Genomic DNA, 18158 nt, shown 5'->3' with positions numbered 1-18158 from the left:
GCATCAATTATGAAGGAAGCGAAGTCTGCACAATAAATAATAAAAGTTCTGCTGTCTGAACAAATCGCTTTAGAAATTGCACAGCAGAAAATGAAGGACTGCAAGGGTTGCATTAGGCTACTAGAGGAGACCCCTGTATCTCACAGTGTACAATGGTCATAGATTAAATAATCCATTGGTCATATTGGCATTTCAGAGACAAGCAATCCTGCAGTCTCTTGATTTAAATAACAATATATTAATATCTTCATGTTTTCATTGTAATTTTTCATTGCTTCTAAACTGAAGCCTAAATTCTTTATGGATCCGATAGCCAGGCTACTACTATCTATCAGACATGTCAGCTCAGGGTCACGCCTAAACATTCACGATCAAGATGCACTGCATTATCATTTTCAACCATTAGGTGGCAATAGATCCTTAATTAAGGAAAAAGGAGCAGTTTATAGACAAACATTTAAACTTGAGAAATCTCTTAAGACAAGACAAAGCTGTATGTTAAGAGGGCACATTGATTTATCAGTGCAGTACTAATCTTAAAGCTGCTGCTGGCTGTGTTGAATTACCCAAACATTAAAAGCACATAGGCAATGAGCCATATATCTGGAGTCATTCATTAATCAAAATAATGTCCTTGTTGAATTTAAAATGAGTTTTAGTTATGCTTGAATGACACTTCTGTTTAAAGACTGTATAGTTTTCAGATATGGTCAGTAGGAACATTGATTTTAAGAGCAGTAAGAGGATTGTTTTAAATGTGAGAGTTTAATTACAATTCATGGTTATGCATTAACTAAAAGAGAACTGAGTCAAACTGGGGATCTTATTATGTTTCCTGCAATGGTGAAGAATGCACTGTACTCACAAAACCAATAAGCAGTGAAAGAGGCAACAGCTCTGAATAAATAAATCCTACACAAATCTCTTTTAAAACCAGTTGCCTTCAGGAAAAATTTCACACTATATTGCACATGGCTGTGCTTTATTATGGCTAAAGCTGAATAATCATTTATATAGCCTGATTAATTATTAATTAATTTATGACAGCTAAATTACAACATTGCAACTATCAAAATTATTTCAATTTAGAGATTGTGTAGTGAGATTATAAGATCTCATACTTATTATTACTCATGTTTGCTTGTTAAAATAGCACACCCAAAAAAACACAGTACAATGTGCAATAATTGATCTAACACAAACACTCCTCCTGAGACCCAGATAAAAAAGTTTTTTTGAATTTAGTATTTTTTTTTATTGTTTAGAGCATATGAAACAAATGGAAGGGGGAAAAATATTTGAAAAAAAATAATTTTCTATTTTAGAAAATTTCTATTTTATTTGTTGTGCTATGACCTCTGTAGTGGACACCATCTCAGTTGTTTAAAAAAGAAAAGGCTATGAAATGATAGGCAAAACCAATGTTATCAAACTATGCTATGAACACTCTCAGAAAATAAAGTACATAATTGTACCTTTAGGGGTACAATGGCTTGTCACTGGGGCTGTACCCTCAAGGGTACAATATTGTACCTTAACCTTTAAAAGAAACGGTATATGTACCTTTTAATGCTTTTTGGTCCAATAATAAGCCCTATTGGGTACGTTAGTGTAGATTGTACCTTGGGGGACAGAAATGGACTCCTACTGTACCCCTATTTCTGACAGTGAAAGATATAACAGAATGAATTGATATTTTACTTTATGCATTAATATGGGTAAAATGGCCATAAATTGGTAATCCCATTCAACACAATGTATAGACTGTATCTAATATGAATATTAATGTGTTCTTGGGGCAACATGCAATGAAAAAAAGTGTAATAATGGGAGTAACAATTGGCAACATTTTCATAATAATATCTAATATTTCATAGGAATATTGATACATAATTTATTTCCTTCACTTGTTGTGCCTGATAAAATGCCTGATAAACTTTAAGTCCTGCTCCCCTAACATTTTCCTGAGATGTTGACAAACGATTTGAAAATTAGTCAGATTTGAATGATAATTACAAAATATTATCATAATTCCATAAGAATACTAAATTTGATCATTAATCTTATGTCAGTCATGTTAAAGACCAAGGAGAAGTTGTTTTTATGGTGAAACCTCCAAACATGTGTTATCTCTGAAAAACCCTGAATGTGCTCATACAGGACATCCAGACTGTGACATGTATGATGTCAGAGCAATTTGCTAAAATATAATGTCCACTACGGAGGATAAAAGTATATTCCATGGTCACAGGACGATAAAGCAGTCAACAGTGCAGGGCTCCAGGAAGGAGGAGACGGAGAAGAAGGAGGATGGCCTAATGTTTTAGTGTAAAGCTGTAGTATTAAAAGACTGAACGATGTCATGAGTCTCCTCCTCCACCTCCTCCTTTCCACGACACGTCCGCTCTGACATCCACGCACATGGTCCACGCATTCTTCAGTGAGAACAGGTGAGGTCTGATGAGTTGCTCAGTTAAACTTTATATTTCACACTCCAGCTCCATCCGCACCAGCTGTTAGTAGTGTGAGTGCTGTAGCAGAGCCGTGTGTGTGAGACAGCTAATACTACACTAACTGTTAGCTATCAGATGTGGATGGGAGTCAGAGATGTTTTCTTTGTCGTTTATCCTATGGGGGAAAACGTATTATCACCCCAGCGGTCAAGTAACATTGAAATTATGGAGTTTGACGGGAAATCGTGAGATTGGTAATCAAAAGGTTTTTAGGCTAAACCTGAACAACGTGTTTTTAACTTCCTCTAACGTGTCGCTCGTCCTGGAAACGAACAATGTAACTTAGATGACGGTTTGATAAAGAGATGTGTTTTACCGACCATATAAGGTTGAAGCGCGATAGAAGATAAAGATTGTTTAGTAATGCTGTCTGTTTTTTATGCTGTTATAAAGTGAAGGAAGTTGTGTTTGCGCGAATTGACCATTTAAACCAAGGTAACTTTACGTCAGAATATTGCAGCGCGCCGATTCCGTGGAAGCTTATATAAATGCAAAGTGAAGTTTCACTGAGGAAATGGTTTTGTTTTTACAACCAACACGATGTTAGTAGGTCGCCCGGGTGTATTTAAGCGCAAGTAGCCTATGTAAGATTATGTTGACATCACTTTCTTGTTCTTAATCACTTTTTGATTAAGTTTCATAGTCTAGAAAAGGTGTACATGCTTCAAAGCTGTCGTAATACTCCTGTGGCATGCACATTTTGTGCCTGTTTGTCATTTATTATGCAGCATAATATAAATCAAGTGGTGCTCATTGCAGAGCCAAATTACATTCAGTTCCTCCTGTCATGGGTTGAGTTTGACCTAGTCCAGCTCCACCTCTGTGGATCTAATGGGTGAAAGGGACGGTTTTGGGTAGGGTAAGGGTGTGGTTGGACTTTCTAGCTCCACCCATTATGCCCAAAATACATCCAGAGAGGGGGAGCTGCAGTGAGCAGCCCTAGTAAATGGTCATTTTAAAGGGATACTCCACTTTAAAATGAAAATTCTGTCATCATATACTCACCCTCATGTTGTATGAATTTCTTTCTTCTGCTGAACAGAAAGGAAGATATTTAGAAGAATGTCAGTAACCAGACAGTTTCTGGTCTCATTGACTTCCATAGTAGGAAAAATACTATGGAAGTCAATGAGACCAGAAACTGTCTGGTTACTGATATTCTTCTAAATATCTTCCTTTCTGTTCAGCAGAAGAAAGAAATTCATAAAGGATTGAAACAACATGAGGGTGAGTATATGATGACAGAATTTTCATTTTAAAGTGGAGTATACCTTTAAAGGGATAGTTCACCCAAAAATGAAAATTGTCATCAATTACTCGCCCTCATGTCGTTCAGAAACCCGTAAAACATGTGTTCATCTTCGGAACTCAAATGAAGATCTTTTTGATGAAATTGAGAACTTTCTGTCCCTCAATTGGCAGCTACGCAACTGACACTTTGACTCTTTAAAAGGTCCACAGAGAAATCATTAAACTAATCCAAATGAATTGAGCTGTTTAGTGCACATTTTCTGAAGAGACATGATCGATTTATATGATGAACAGATTGAATTTAGGCTTTCATTCACATAAACATTCTTCAACCTCACACTTCAGTTATGATAAACAGAAGCTCAAGCATGTTCGCTTGACGTGTGAGAAACAATGAGGTTTTAGTGTCAAATGAAAGACATTAGCTCTAGTTGATTTATCTCTTAAAAACAGTTAGCTTTGCACGTCGTTGTCGATGGCCACACACCCACCCAAGCGTTGCCTGGTTTTCTCTCTCACTTTTCTTTCTCGCTTTTCTCTCTGGTTCCCTTACTGATCCTGGGCAGCAGGTGTGGGTGATACTACTGAGGCTCAATTAATGAACTTGTTCTCTAAGAGGATGTGTTAAAATTGGTGTTGGAGAGATTGAGCTAGTACACGACTGACACTTTGACGCATTAAAAAGTCCACAAAGAAATCGTAAAACTAATCCATATGAATTGAACGGTTTAGTGCACACTTTTGAGAGACACGATTGATTTATATAATGAACAGATTGACTAGGCTTTCATTCACATAAAATTCTTCAAACTCGCACATCAGTTACGATAAACAGAAGCTCAATCATGTTCACTTGATGTGCGAGAAACAATGAGGTTCATTCTCATGTTACGCAGCACATTTGAGCCTCCGCAAAAAATCTATGATGTTTGTTCTTGAGTGAAGGAGGTTCTGTTGAGCTTCTGTTTATGTCTGCTGATCAATGTTTAAATGTGAATAAAATCGGATTAATATGTGACTTTTACAAGTTGAATTCTTTCATATTTGATGCATAACATACTTTTCAAATGAGCATGTTCCCATGTAGTTTTAGTGTCAAATGAAAGACATTATCTCTAGTTGATTTATCTCTTAAAAACAGTTTGCTCTGCACGTTGTTGTCGATGGCCACACCCACCCAAGCGTTGCCTGGTTTTCTCTCTCACTTTTCCTTCTCGCTTTTCTCTCTGGTTCCCTTACTGATACCACTGCGGTCGGTACATGACGTCCTGGGCAGCAGGTGTGGGCGAAACTACTGAGGCTCAATTAAAGAACTTGTTCTCTAAGAGGGTGTGTTAAAATTGGTGTTGGAGAGATTGAGAAAGTGTTGAATGAGCCATTAACTGAGTTTTTATCTCATTTATCACCTTCTAGATTGATGCGGAAAGAAAAGTGCGATGAGACTCGGCTGATACTCCAGGCTTGAGGTGATCAGACCCTTGTGTGGTCCAACATCACATTCCTTATTTTTGTAGTACCCTTGCCTCTTCAGTTTAGTCTTCCCTTCTGAATTGAGTTCATCATGGGGGATTCCAGCTCCACCAGCTCCATGCGTCTGAAGCAAGAGATCTCGTTACTGCATGGCGTTTGCCTCATCGTGGGGAACATGATTGGCTCGGGCATCTTCATTTCCCCCGTTGGTGTTCTTGAGAAAACAGGATCTTACGGTCTATCACTGGTGATTTGGGTTATTGGAGGAATCTTCTCAGTTTTTGGTGCCCTGTGCTACGCCGAGCTGGGCACCACCATTCGCAAGTCAGGAGCCAGTTATGCCTACATCCTGGAGACCTTTGGGGGCTTCCTGGCCTTTATCCGTCTGTGGACCTCGCTGATGATCGTGGAACCGGCCTGCCAGGCGGTCATTGCTCTTACTTTTGCTAATTACTTAGTGAAACCATTCTTCCCCACCTGCTCGGCTCCAAATGATGCAGTACGGCTCATTGCAGCTCTCATTATAGGTAAGTGCTCTTCTGCTCATGCATGCATGGAGAGATTGCTTTGATAAAGACAAATGTAACAACACTTTAAACAGTGTACATAGTGGCTCAATAAAGGCTTTCCCTGAGATTCACTAATGTTTACTGTTCACACAGCTCAGTGTGTGTGAGATTACTCTGAAAAGAGCGCTTCCTGTCAACATGTCAAAAATAAAGTTTTGTAGCAGAGCGTAGTAATGATCTGTATACTTTTATTTCGGTAATTCTTTTAGTTTGTATGGTTCCCTTTATTTATTTTCATTCAAAATATGAAATACATACATTGGAATATACTGACTTCATAATATACACAACATCTCTGAATCAGTGTTAATATCCTTAATTAAAAAAACTATTATGGTTTTGATTAATTGAAATAAAATTAAATATTAATATTTAAAAACTTAAAGACAGTTAGAAATAATGCATTGGCAACTAATTTAAATAAAATAAGTTTGAGTACTAAAATTACTAAAACTAAAATGCAAATAAAAGCTAATTTGAAATATTTTTAATATAAATTACAAAAGCACATAACAAAGTTACTAAAATTAAAAGGAAAACTGAAAATATAAAAAGAAAAACTAGTTTAAAATATTAATAAATACTAAAGTAGTAGTAGCCTATGCTAGGGGAGTTTGTGTTCTTTGAACCCCTTTAATATCTGCAGTAATTCATTTTTATGGAGCATTTTTTTCTTCTTTCTTTTCCTTTTGATTTTCTTCATACTAAAACATTGCATGAAAAAATGTGAATTGAAAAAAGTCATTGCAACGAAAACAATGTGAATGTCACTGTCACTTCCAGTGAGTTTTCTCGGGGATCCTCTTTTTTCCTTATCAGAAGTGCCAATTTACTTTTGTGGAGTGGACTGTTGAATTGTGTGATTTTAATATTAACTAGTTAAAATGACAGAATTCAACAAGTGAGTTCATTACATCAACATGAGGGTGGATAAATGATGTCATAATTTTCATTTGGCTAAAGTACATGCTCTTTTTTTTCTTTTGCATAAACTTGTACTTTGTCTCAATTTTGTCTAAATGGAGTGAGTAATGTCTCTGCAAATCTTGAAGCATGTTTTCTGTTGGTTCAGCCGTTAATTCCACTGCGGCTGCCAGGCTGCTCTCTCCATTCGTGTCGGTGTTGGTTGGCATTTTATTCATGCCACACAAATACTCTCCCTTTGGACTGGGGTCCGTAACCCAGCCAAGATTTCCATGAAACCTTTAAAAATGTATTGGTTATCCCAGATTGAGACCATGTGCAGTGTGTTTGAGTTCAAGGGAATTATTGGGTATTTGTCACCTGTGGCATGTTTTGCTACTTACTGCGGCAAAGTCCACTCACTGAAGTACTTGACAAACAGTCTAAACCTCAAAGCTACAGGTTTACATAACAGTGTAATTCTATTCTACAGGGTTTATTTTCCTTTGTTATGACAAATGGAACTTTATTTGGGCTTTATGTGTACCATGGCGTTTGGGCTGAGATTAAATCAGGTACACAAATGCTTAAATTAATCTCCTGGGTGTAACAGCGGCATCTGCAGTTCTGTAGCAATAACATTTCAGAGCCAGAGATGGTTGGCAATGAGTGAATTACTGTAGGACTTTGTTGGTGAAATTAGATGCCAGAAGTTCCTAGCATTTACTGCAGTATCTAATGAACGGAGGAACTTGAATTACCAGTCATTAAAACCGCAGGGGCCGATGGTTTACTCTGTCCTGAATAAACTCACACACAGCTTAATTTTATAGCCCTGGACAAACCTGTCAGTGAACCAAAATAATAACTATCCCTTTAAATGGGAACTTTTGTCACATTGGAAATTTGCCATTCATCTCGATCAACAAGGAAATACAGTAATTGCTAAACATTAACTGTTAGCCTAATGATCAAAAGTGACACTGAGAAATACCTGTCGCAAAGGGCAGTTTAAAAACAGTTGCAACCAGCAATTTTACTGTTTAAATTGTTAGACATTTATATGGACATGCCTATCTCTCTTTCCTCTGCAGGTCTTCTGACCATTGTGAACTCCATGAAGGTGAAGTGGGGGGCCATTCTTCAGGTCATCTCTACTGTGGCTAAAGTTCTGGCTCTCATAGTCATTATCATCGCTGGAATGGTTGTGCTGGCCCAAGGTGTGATCATACTGACACCCATGTAGCTTACTATATATGCTACTGTTCAAAAGTTTGGGGTAAAATTAATGGCCAATTCGCACGGGATAAGATATCTCATTAAAACTGAGAAGTGGGAGGAGTAACTTGATTTGCGCATCGCCATCACCCACCTGTCGTCATGTACGTATTACATTGCTTCCTGATATCACGTGCGCAAACACATAAAACCTATATTTATATGTATATAAAACAGTTATGTTTCATGCCTCTAACAAGTGCTTTCAATCTTCTTTCTGATCTGAATGGTATGTGGAAAACACTTGAGTTTTGCCACAGACTTGTTCCAGCATCTAGAACGCAACTGAATTTTTCAAGCGTCTCCATACTTGAAAAAACGTGGAAAACTACTTTTAAACGTACATATTTAGTGCGGGTCTATTCGCACGGTTTTACCTGAGGTAATTTTTCCGGACCTTTTTACTGAAGGTAAAAGTCGCCGTAATCTTTACTGACATTGTCCGTAATGATTACTGAGATGGCACATTCGGACGGGACTAAAATCACAGAGAAGCTCTGGTAATTATTACTTTACCCCACCTCTCCATGTTAAACTAGTCCTGTCCGAATAGGGCTAAGGACACATTAAATTGATCAAACTTGACAGTAAATACATTTATAAAGTTAAATAAGATTTCTGTTTCAAAAACATGCTGTCCTTTTGAGTTTTCTTTTCATCAAAGAATCGTTAAAAAAAGTTTCCAGCACAATTAGGCAGCACAACTGTTTTCAACATCGATAACAATAAGAAATGAGAACCAAATATTATAATAATTTCTGAAGGATCATGTGACTGAAGACTGGAGTAATGGCTTCTGAAAATTCAGCTTTGCCATCACAGGAGTAATTTGTATAAAATGTTTTATCAAATAAATGCAGCCTTGGTGAGCATGAGACCACATATGTGTATTTTTGTGAGTCATTACTGTTTGTTTCGGATATTTGACTCTATTTGCATTGCTCTGCCACAGGAAAAACAAATAACTTTAGGGATTCCTTTGAGAACTCTAAACTGGATCCAGGAAACATGGCTCTGGCTCTGTACGCCGCTCTGTACTCTTACTCAGGCTGGGACACCCTGAACTTCATCACAGAGGAGATTAAAAACCCAGAGAGGTATGAATATTCATGACATTTCACTTAATATAAAGATAATCTCCTACAATTATACATTCCACTCATTGTGAGTTAGTAAGACTCAATTATAATTTCTCATATACACAGCAAAATTGGCTCAACCAATGGCATGAGTTTGGGGCAGGATTTTCTGTTTTACTGACCAAAAGTAAACAGATGGATGTGTGTTTGGAAAACCTATTTGAAAACAGTCATTATTTTTGCCATCCCTTATGGCACAGAAACTACAGCTTGAATGTATGTCCAGCAGTTTTGTTACAAATCAAGTAGGAAGTTCAAATATGTAAGAAAACTCAGTCTCATTTTCTCTGCTACAGAAACCTGCCATTGTCAATAGCGATCTCCATGCCCATTGTCACAGTAATCTACATCCTGACTAATATTGCCTATTATGCAGTGCTGGACATGGATACATTGCTACACAGTGAAGCTGTGGCTGTGGTGAGTAAACTTTCTTGGAGCCGAACATGATATAAAAAAAAAAAAAGCTACTTGGTCTGTTATCATCACATCTTAATATCTCAAGCTACTGCAGCAAAACTCATTTTTAACCCACATGATCCTGGATGTCACATGCAAGTTAATTGACAGCATCTGTTTAGTTTATTTGCTCCAGATTTGATCATGTTTTCATCTCCTGTTACACTGATCTAGTTAAGGAGAGCAGCTTGAGGCAGCGTCCTCTCTCTGGAGATTCTCGATGACATTAGTCCACAGCCACAGATGCTCTAGTCTACTGCATGTAATTAAACTAGTGTGCTGCTCTGTGGAAAGTTTTTATATCCATCATTTGTGCCCCACATACAGTTTGCAGTGTTTGATACATTTTGTTTATGCTGTATCCTTTCCCATTTTTATACGCAGAGACAACAGTAAGTTCTTCCAAAAAACATGTTCTCTGTTTGTTTACAAAACAGCAAAAGTTGTCCGCACAAGTATTCAGATCAAAAAAGGTTCTATCAAAAAAAAAAACAGGCCAGAGAGCAGATGTTTAAGCTCATAGCTTTCTTCAGTGCTCAGTTCTGTTTGTTTGAGCATTTCAACACACAACATTAGCTCAACCAATGGTGTGCATTTAGGGCGGGAATATGGCTGCACAATTAATAAAAAGAATTGTGAAATTACTTTATGTGAAGTGCTATTATCTAGCTGCAATTTAAGGTTACACTTTATTTTAAGGTGTCAGTATTACAGTGTAATTATACATTTAAGTACTGAATAATATTAATTAACTACATGTACTTACTATAGGGTTAGGATTAGGATGAGGGTTTGGTTTAGGGTTAATTGCATGTAATTATGCATCACAATGGAAGTTTGTGATAAACATTGGCGCATCTCCTGTGATGTAGGCGCTAGCAACGACGTATAATGATGTGTAATGGTATAGTAGTGGTGTCCCATTTCTTAGGGGAATATTTTCACCCCTACGCCTTGCCACTCTGTTTCAAGGGGTAAGGGGTAGGCGAAGGGGTATAAAATAGAATTGGGATTGGGCCTAACTTTGCTTCGAACCCACAACACGTGGCAATGCACTTTGCCTATGCAGATAATTCAGTGAGATTTGACTGGTTTGCGCTATGTCCTGAAATCGCATATGAATAAAGCAGAAATACATTGCATTCTTTCCTTTATGTCAATAGGAAAACTTCTGAACTGGAGTGATTTCACAATTACATAACATGTATGTAAGCAAGCGCTTCTGTTTCTCCCCTCATTGTAATGTAAAGTTTTCTCACTGGTGAATGACACAGTGTAATCCAATAACGTTTGGTCTGTGCGCGTTCATGTGTTTTGGAGGAGGTGTGGCTTTGGACACCAATTGGCAGGGAGGGTGGGATCATATGCTTTCAATGCTAGCAGGCTAAAGTTAGCATTTCCTAGATCACCTATTGCACCTTTAGGATTATAAGAAGATTATAGTATTGCAATTTTACAGTTGTACTGTAAAATATTATCATTATTATAAATTAAATTATATTATTAGAAAATTAAAAAAAATTATAATACCAATATAATTATTACATTTTTATTTTTATAGTGAAATGTTGCAATAGTAATTATCATATTTTATTTAATGTTTGTATTTGGTAACAATAATACAAACCAATAATATTATTATTATTATAATTATTTATTTTAGTAATTTAATCGCACGTTTTGCCAAATTGTGTTGCCCTAGGCGGGAATATCAGTGACCAGAAACATGTTTGATAAGTTATTTTTAGGGATGTACAATATCTGTACAAAAATCTATAGCATTTCAGTTATGGATATTGTATTTTCAATTGTTCATGCTCATTTCCTCTATTTTTACAATTAGATCACCTCTGCCATCATCTACCGTTAATCTTTAAAAACACTAATAATTTAATAAAACTGTTAAATGTAATCTTTTGCAAATCTCAAACTGTATATCCATTTTTCATTCTTTACATTATAATGTTGCGATGCCTTAATTCTCTAGGATTTAGATCTGCTGATTTTATTGTTTTATTTATAGTCTTATTTATTTAGACAAACTAGTATAGAATGTCAGCCATTTATTACTACTTTATTAGATTTATTAAATTATTATTAATAAACATTTTTGCTTTTGTATCTAATACAGACGTTTGCTGACTATGTGCTGGGATATGCTAGCTGGCTCATCCCTATATCTGTGGCCATCTCCTGTTATGGAGGCTTAAACTCCTCTATCATTGCTGCCTCCAGGTAAAAGTTCTGTTCTAATAATCTTTTGTTGTTTGAGTCCATGCCTAGTGCCAGGAATTCAGTTTCTTTGCCAAATTCTTTTTTTCTTCTAGGTTATTCTTTGTTGGCTCACGTGAGGGTCATTTACCCAATGTCCTCTGCATGATTCATGTCAAGCGCTACACACCAATTCCAGCCCTGCTGTTTAATGTGAGCTGTCAGGCTCAGACATGCCTGTACTATTTAGAAAATCCAGAATATCTACATTCTACAACAAAACTGGATGCTTTTTTTATTTATTTAACCTGCTTTTCTCCCTCCTCCTACAGGGTGGCATGTCACTCATATTCCTCTGTGTGAAAGACGTGTTCCAGCTGATTAATTACTTCAGTTTTAATTACTGGCTGTTCATCGGCCTTTCCATAGGCAGTCTGATCTACCTGCGTATTAAAGCACCTGACATGCCTCGACCTGTTAAGGTAAGTCAGCAGCTCTGTTCCAAAACCTAGTGATCTACCTAGCGTCCCTCTACCTATATAGTCCTAACCAATCCTAACCATTATAAGTTACTGATTCTTCTCTACATCTGCTGTAACACCATGCATGCAAGTAGTGCTCCACATGTAAGGGAGAGCCTTAACTCAATTGATTTCAATAGTGCAATAGTCAGGTTACGGAAGTGAAGTATTATAAAAGATTTATATGTCCTCATAATCTTTAATCCAAATAACTTCCCCTCCCACTTGTAACAACATATTTTCTCTGATGTGTTTTTCGGCTTGAGGGGTGGACAACCGGTCACTCATGAGATCATGAATGAGATTGCAGCAAAAGCAAACCACAATTATCAAATATCAATCAATATCTGATGGACAAAATCAAGTCCCTCCTTACATTTTTTTTTCTTGTTCAAGAATCCGTTTCACTGGAAATATATCACAATAGGGGAAAAAAAGAGACTATTGCAATTTTCGTTTCATGCCGACTTCAACGTTAACAAACTTTAAAGACAGACCTACTCTGAGCTTCGAGTTTGTTAATCAGCGGTATATGCTTTTGTTGAAGCCATCAGCCAGCATTATTCCAACTTATTTTTTTTTAATAATCGTGTTTCCATTTCCGTTTATCAGTGGAATTCCTGGTGAAAAACGACATTATCCATGATTCCACGAAATCTCCACCAATCAGAGAATCTAAACAAACAAATCACGCCATGTATATTCAACATTGTTGAATCAATTAAATTAAGTTCTTAATCTGTCATTTTTATTTCATAATTTATGTAATTTTTATTTCAGTTGTTATTCACAATGCTTCGGGAGATTGTAGATCTTAAGCCGTTTAGTACAGTCTTGTAAATGTGTGTTTTTGTCTGATTTTCGGTTCATGGCTTATAACGATTTACCAAAACATTCATTGCTGCAATATCAGAACTTTAAAACAGCTTTGTTTCCTGTCAGGCTGTTAAAGCTCATCGCAAAAAGACTCCCGGAAGACCTGTAGAAATCAGCCAATCAGATTTAGACTTTTGCCATCGCTAAAGTGTTTTTAGTGCCATATGCATCAGATGGCTAAATCGTTCAGCTAACGGGGTGTGGGCGGTCCATGCATCAGGAGCACATTTATTATGATGCCTTAAAATACTTCGATAATAGCTTATGTCATATAATACTTGCTACACAGTTGACATGTTTATTTCTTTATTGCCCTGGTTTATGATGTGCTTAATTGACTCTGTGTGTTTTTGTTTCCATGTAGCTGAGTCTGTTCTTCCCTATAGTGTACTGTCTGTGCAGCGTGTTTCTGGTGGTTGTACCGCTCTACAGTGACACTGTAAACTCTCTAGTGGGAATCACTGTGGCGCTCTCCGGAGCTCCTGTGTATTACATATGTGTGCACCTCCCGCCTAGCTCCAGACCCGCCTTTCTGGGACACATGCTCGGTGAGTGAGCACACAAACACACAAGAACCTCTCGATTCTCTTGTCTCATTTCTATTAGTTCAGCTGGGCACCTGCACATCTCTGATTTCTGCTGCAGGGAGTATGTTTATATTTTTTAACATGCATGTACACTCACCTAAAGGATTATTAGGAACACCTGTTCAATTTCTCATTAATGCAATTATCTAATCAACCAATCACATGGCAGTTGCTTCAATGCATTTAGGGGTGTGGTCCTGGTCAAGACAATCTCCTGAACTCCAAACTGAATGTCAGAATGGGAAAGAAAGGTGATTTAAGCAATTTTGAGCGTGGCATGGTTGTTGGTGCCAGACGGGCCGGTCTGAGTATTTCACAATCTGCTCAGTTACTGGGATTTTCACGCACAACCATTTCTAGGGTTTACAAAGAATGGTGTGAAAAGGGAAAAACATCCAGTAAGCAGCAGTCCTGTGGGCGAAAATGCCTTGTTGATGCTAGAGGTCAGAGGAGAATGGGCCGACTGATTCAAGCTGATAGAAGAGCAACTTTGACTGAAATAACCACTCGTTACAACCGAGGTATGCAGCAAAGCATTTGTGAAGCCATAACACGCACAACCTTGAGGCGGATGGGCTACAACAGCAGAAGACCCCACCGGGTACCACTCATCTCCACTACAAATAGGAAAAAGAGGCTACAATTTGCACAAGCTCACCAAAATTGGACAGTTGAAGACTGGAAAAATGTTGCCTGGTCTGATGAGTCTCGATTTCTGTTGAGACATTCAGATGGTAGAGTCAGAATTTGGCGTAAACAGAATGAGAACATGGATCCATCATGCCTTGTTACCACTGTGCAGGCTGGTGGTGGTGGTGTAATGGTGTGGGGGATGTTTTCTTGGCACACTTTAGGCCCCTTAGTGCCAATTGGGCATCGTTTAAATGCCACGGCCTACCTGAGCATTGTTTCTGACCATGTCCATCCCTTTATGACCACCATGTACCCATCCTCTGATGGCTACTTCCAGCAGGATAATGCACCAAAGCTCGAATCATTTCAAATTGGTTTCTTGAACATGACAATGAGTTCACTGTACTAAAATGGCCCCCAGTCACCAGATCTCAACCCAATAGAGCATCTTTGGGATGTGGTGGAACGGGAGCTTCGTGCCCTGGATGTGCATCCCACAAATCTCCATCAACTGCAAGATGCTATCCTATCAATATGGGCCAACATTTCTAAAGAATGCTTTCAGCACCTTGTTGAATCAATGCCACGTAGAATTAAGGCAGTTCTGAAGGTGAAAGGGGGTCCAAACACAGTATTAGTATGGTGTTCCTAATAATCCTTTAGGTGAGTGTATATGTTACAAATACATACATGTGGTGTTGTATAATGAATTTGAACCGAAGATGTATGTGCTCTTATGAAACAGGAGTGTTTTGACCATATAATGGTCTGTATGTACTGCAAATCGTTTTACTATGAACAATGACTGTAGTGTTTTCACCCGCCTGCCCCCATGTGCATTACAGAGAAAAATGGCATGTTAGTAATTTTCTATTCATTTTTGGCCACACTTTACATTACAGCATTCATGAGGCTGTTGTATTGTGTAATAAACCTCAGTTAATGTGCTTAATGCAGACTAATTAGAATGCTATAGAGACTTTGGTGTGGGTTCTTTGGCTTGAGCCTGTAAACAACGATCTAGCAACAACTCAGAACACCTTAGCAATCATGTAACTGTGTCTCTTTAATTTCTTAATTTCCACGGGCAAGCATTGCTCTGTCTGAAATTATGTAATTTTAAGGGGTGCCCTTTAAGGCCTTTCAGTAAATGGCCACTGTTATTATTGGCTAATGTCATTGCATAGGAAACAGTATCAACGTCCACTCACTATTGCATGTTTTGAAAATGCTATCCATATAAAACCGTCATTTACAGACAAAGCATTATGGAATCATTTACTTCCGGGTTGGAATGTAGCTTCTGTCAGATACAGTATAGTTTCTTTCACAAATTACATTGTGCCTCATTTCCAAAACAAAATGCTCCGAACAAACATAGTCCTCCGACTTGATCTGGTTTGCCTTTAAAATAAACCATCAACTTGTTTCTGACGCTGGGATGAAGTCTGTACAGAAAGCTGTTTAAACTGGACGTGTCAAAGTAAATGTTCTTTCACTCTTCCATTTGTCCTGTAGTCAAAAGACTTGAGAGCGTGGAGTATGTCAGAATCTGAATGCACATCTGTATACTGTATCCAGTGTAGACAGCGTCAGTGATTATAATGGGCTCTATTTTGCTTTTGACGTGATGCGACGGTCACATACAGTGTAGGCAAATGTCAGATGTTAAGCAATTGAATGCCAGTGGGCGGGGCCTTTGATGCCACGATGTATAACCATTTATCGATGTCTTGCTCTAGAGGCAAACGTGTGATTTCACAGATCCCGCAATATCAAAAGAGCCTTTTTGGAGCTTGATTAAATAAATGCTTTGTTTATTAGAAAGAGGAGGGTTTTTAGAGCAGGCAAATTAATCAATACCATTTTGATCTTAGACATGCAGACCAGTTAAGAGGATTTTAAGTAAGCATGGGCTTCTGTGACTATTTCGCGCACCATTAGTTTTGTACAGAGATTTATTTAATATTCTGGATGATTTTTACATAATGATCTTTGAACTTTTTCTTTTTTCAGATACACTTTCATTGCAAACACAGAAGCTGTGTTATTGCTGCGTGGCAGATCCCGGTTTGGACCTGGACAATCCGCCTGAGGATCATAAAAAAGAATAAAAACTGGCTGTAAAGGAAGCTAAACCAATAAAGCTGGATTACCCAGACTTCTTTGAGAATAAGCCAAAATTCAAGCCAGGACCGCATGTCTGCACCTTCCAGTCTGAGCGTGCATGGAATGGAGCAATGGATATAGATGAGATTAGATTGAAATATTAATCTGGGTAAACAACTGAACTGAACCTAGACAAATACACACACTGTGACTGTGTTTAAAAGCTGTGTGCGGTACGAGTTAAGACAATGCAGTGGACCATTCAGTTATTAAAGACTGATGTCAATGTGACTGTAATATGGTGTTTTCTTAAAATCAGATTCACCGGCTTAAACGTTTAGATTGTTTCTCCTTTAATGAGCTTCCTCTGTTCATCACATCAGTTTTACCTATATGAGGCTCCCTAGAATGATCAACTTTTGTTAGGCCTGTTAACTGAAATCGGTAGAGACATTAAAGATGCATTTGCTAGAAAATGAATTTTATTTACTGAGATGAAGGATTGATTTATTGGTACTCTAGACTTAAAAGCCATATCCTTTTTATACTTGTAGCTCCGGTTGGGAAAATGACTTCTAGAGATGTTTGTTTAACTAATATCCCCTAATGGGCCTTATTAATATAAAGATTTCTTTCTCATATCAAGTGTGTCCTTTTAGTCCAAAGCATTGTGTTTTGTCATTTACTCCAGACCAGATAAATGTAGATGTTGTTTTTAGAATATACTACTTTTTTTCTTTTCTCGGTGATTGGCTTTTATTTTTGGCGGCTTTTCCTTTTGTCTGTTTTATGACCCCAAAAATAATGTGAAGATTCAGTCTGTATTTCCATAAATGTTGTGGAAAGCACTGTTTTATGGGAGAATTGCCATTGTGATGCTATATAAAACAGCAGCATTTGAGTGTAGTGTTCGCCAGTTTTGGTCAATCTCAAATTCAGATGTTTCTGAACAGTTTTATTTTGTATGTTTGTTGACACGCACAGACACCACTTTAAAAACTGCCGGTCAGAGGTGACGTTTTCAAGGATTTCTAGACGAGTCCATCGGTTCCTCGTTAGATGGACCTTTTTATAATAATAAACCAAAGAATTGTTTACAGGTTTACCAGCAATTATGAAGCCTTAAGATGCTCTTGGTAGTAGATATTTAATGTCTTAAAGCTGTTAAATAACAATACATCTTGCCATTGCTCTTTTATATTGTAACAGTTAATCCTTCTGTCCGAAGTCATATTTTAATCTCTCCAGAATATGTCCTGCCCTGATGTTATTCATTACATATAATTTTGACCCACAAACTCACATTGTTTTTTAAAGGGTTGTTTGTTAGTCACCAAAACAACATATTTAAATGTTGATTGTGTTAGGTACTGTATGGTTATTATATGTGCCTTAAACAGTTGTGATCTATATGAACAGATGATCAATATTTTGTGAAGAACAATCAAATATTCCACATATAGACTTTTGGGTGTCGATGTTATAAACCTATGCTGTTCTGAATGTTCTTTCATTACATTCCACTTTGTTTTTATGTTCATGTGAGACTTGGTACTGTTCCGTTGTTTTCTGTTATTTATTGCATAGATGTAGAATTGTACACACTAAATGACAATAAACAACACAAAAATAAACCTTT

The 18158-nt window shown here is 37.4% G+C and overlaps 1 protein-coding gene across 2 annotated transcripts; it reads left to right on the top strand.

The window, feature by feature from the left end:
• Positions 1-2320: 2320 nt before the first annotated feature.
• Positions 2321-18158, top strand: LOC311093622 (Y+L amino acid transporter 2). Of its 2 annotated transcripts, none has more exons than XM_084131155.1 (10): positions 2321-2450; positions 5178-5761; positions 7801-7926; positions 8937-9081; positions 9420-9543; positions 11714-11817; positions 11910-12006; positions 12126-12275; positions 13555-13738; positions 16427-18158. In XM_084131155.1, the coding sequence occupies exons 2-10, from the start codon at positions 5326-5328 to the stop codon at positions 16522-16524; spliced, it is 1464 nt and encodes a 487-aa protein (XP_083987281.1). In that variant the 5' UTR covers positions 2321-2450; positions 5178-5325; the 3' UTR covers positions 16525-18158. The 2 variants fall into 2 exon arrangements, with proteins under 2 accessions (XP_083987281.1, XP_083987282.1); XM_084131156.1 differs by lacking the exon at positions 2321-2450 and adding an exon at positions 4987-5093.

Source organism: Abramis brama (genome assembly GCF_963993115.1).
Source record: "Abramis brama genome assembly, chromosome: 12".
NCBI lineage: Eukaryota > Metazoa > Chordata > Actinopteri > Cypriniformes > Leuciscidae > Abramis > Abramis brama.
This window is presented reverse-complemented; position numbering and strand designations above follow the sequence as displayed.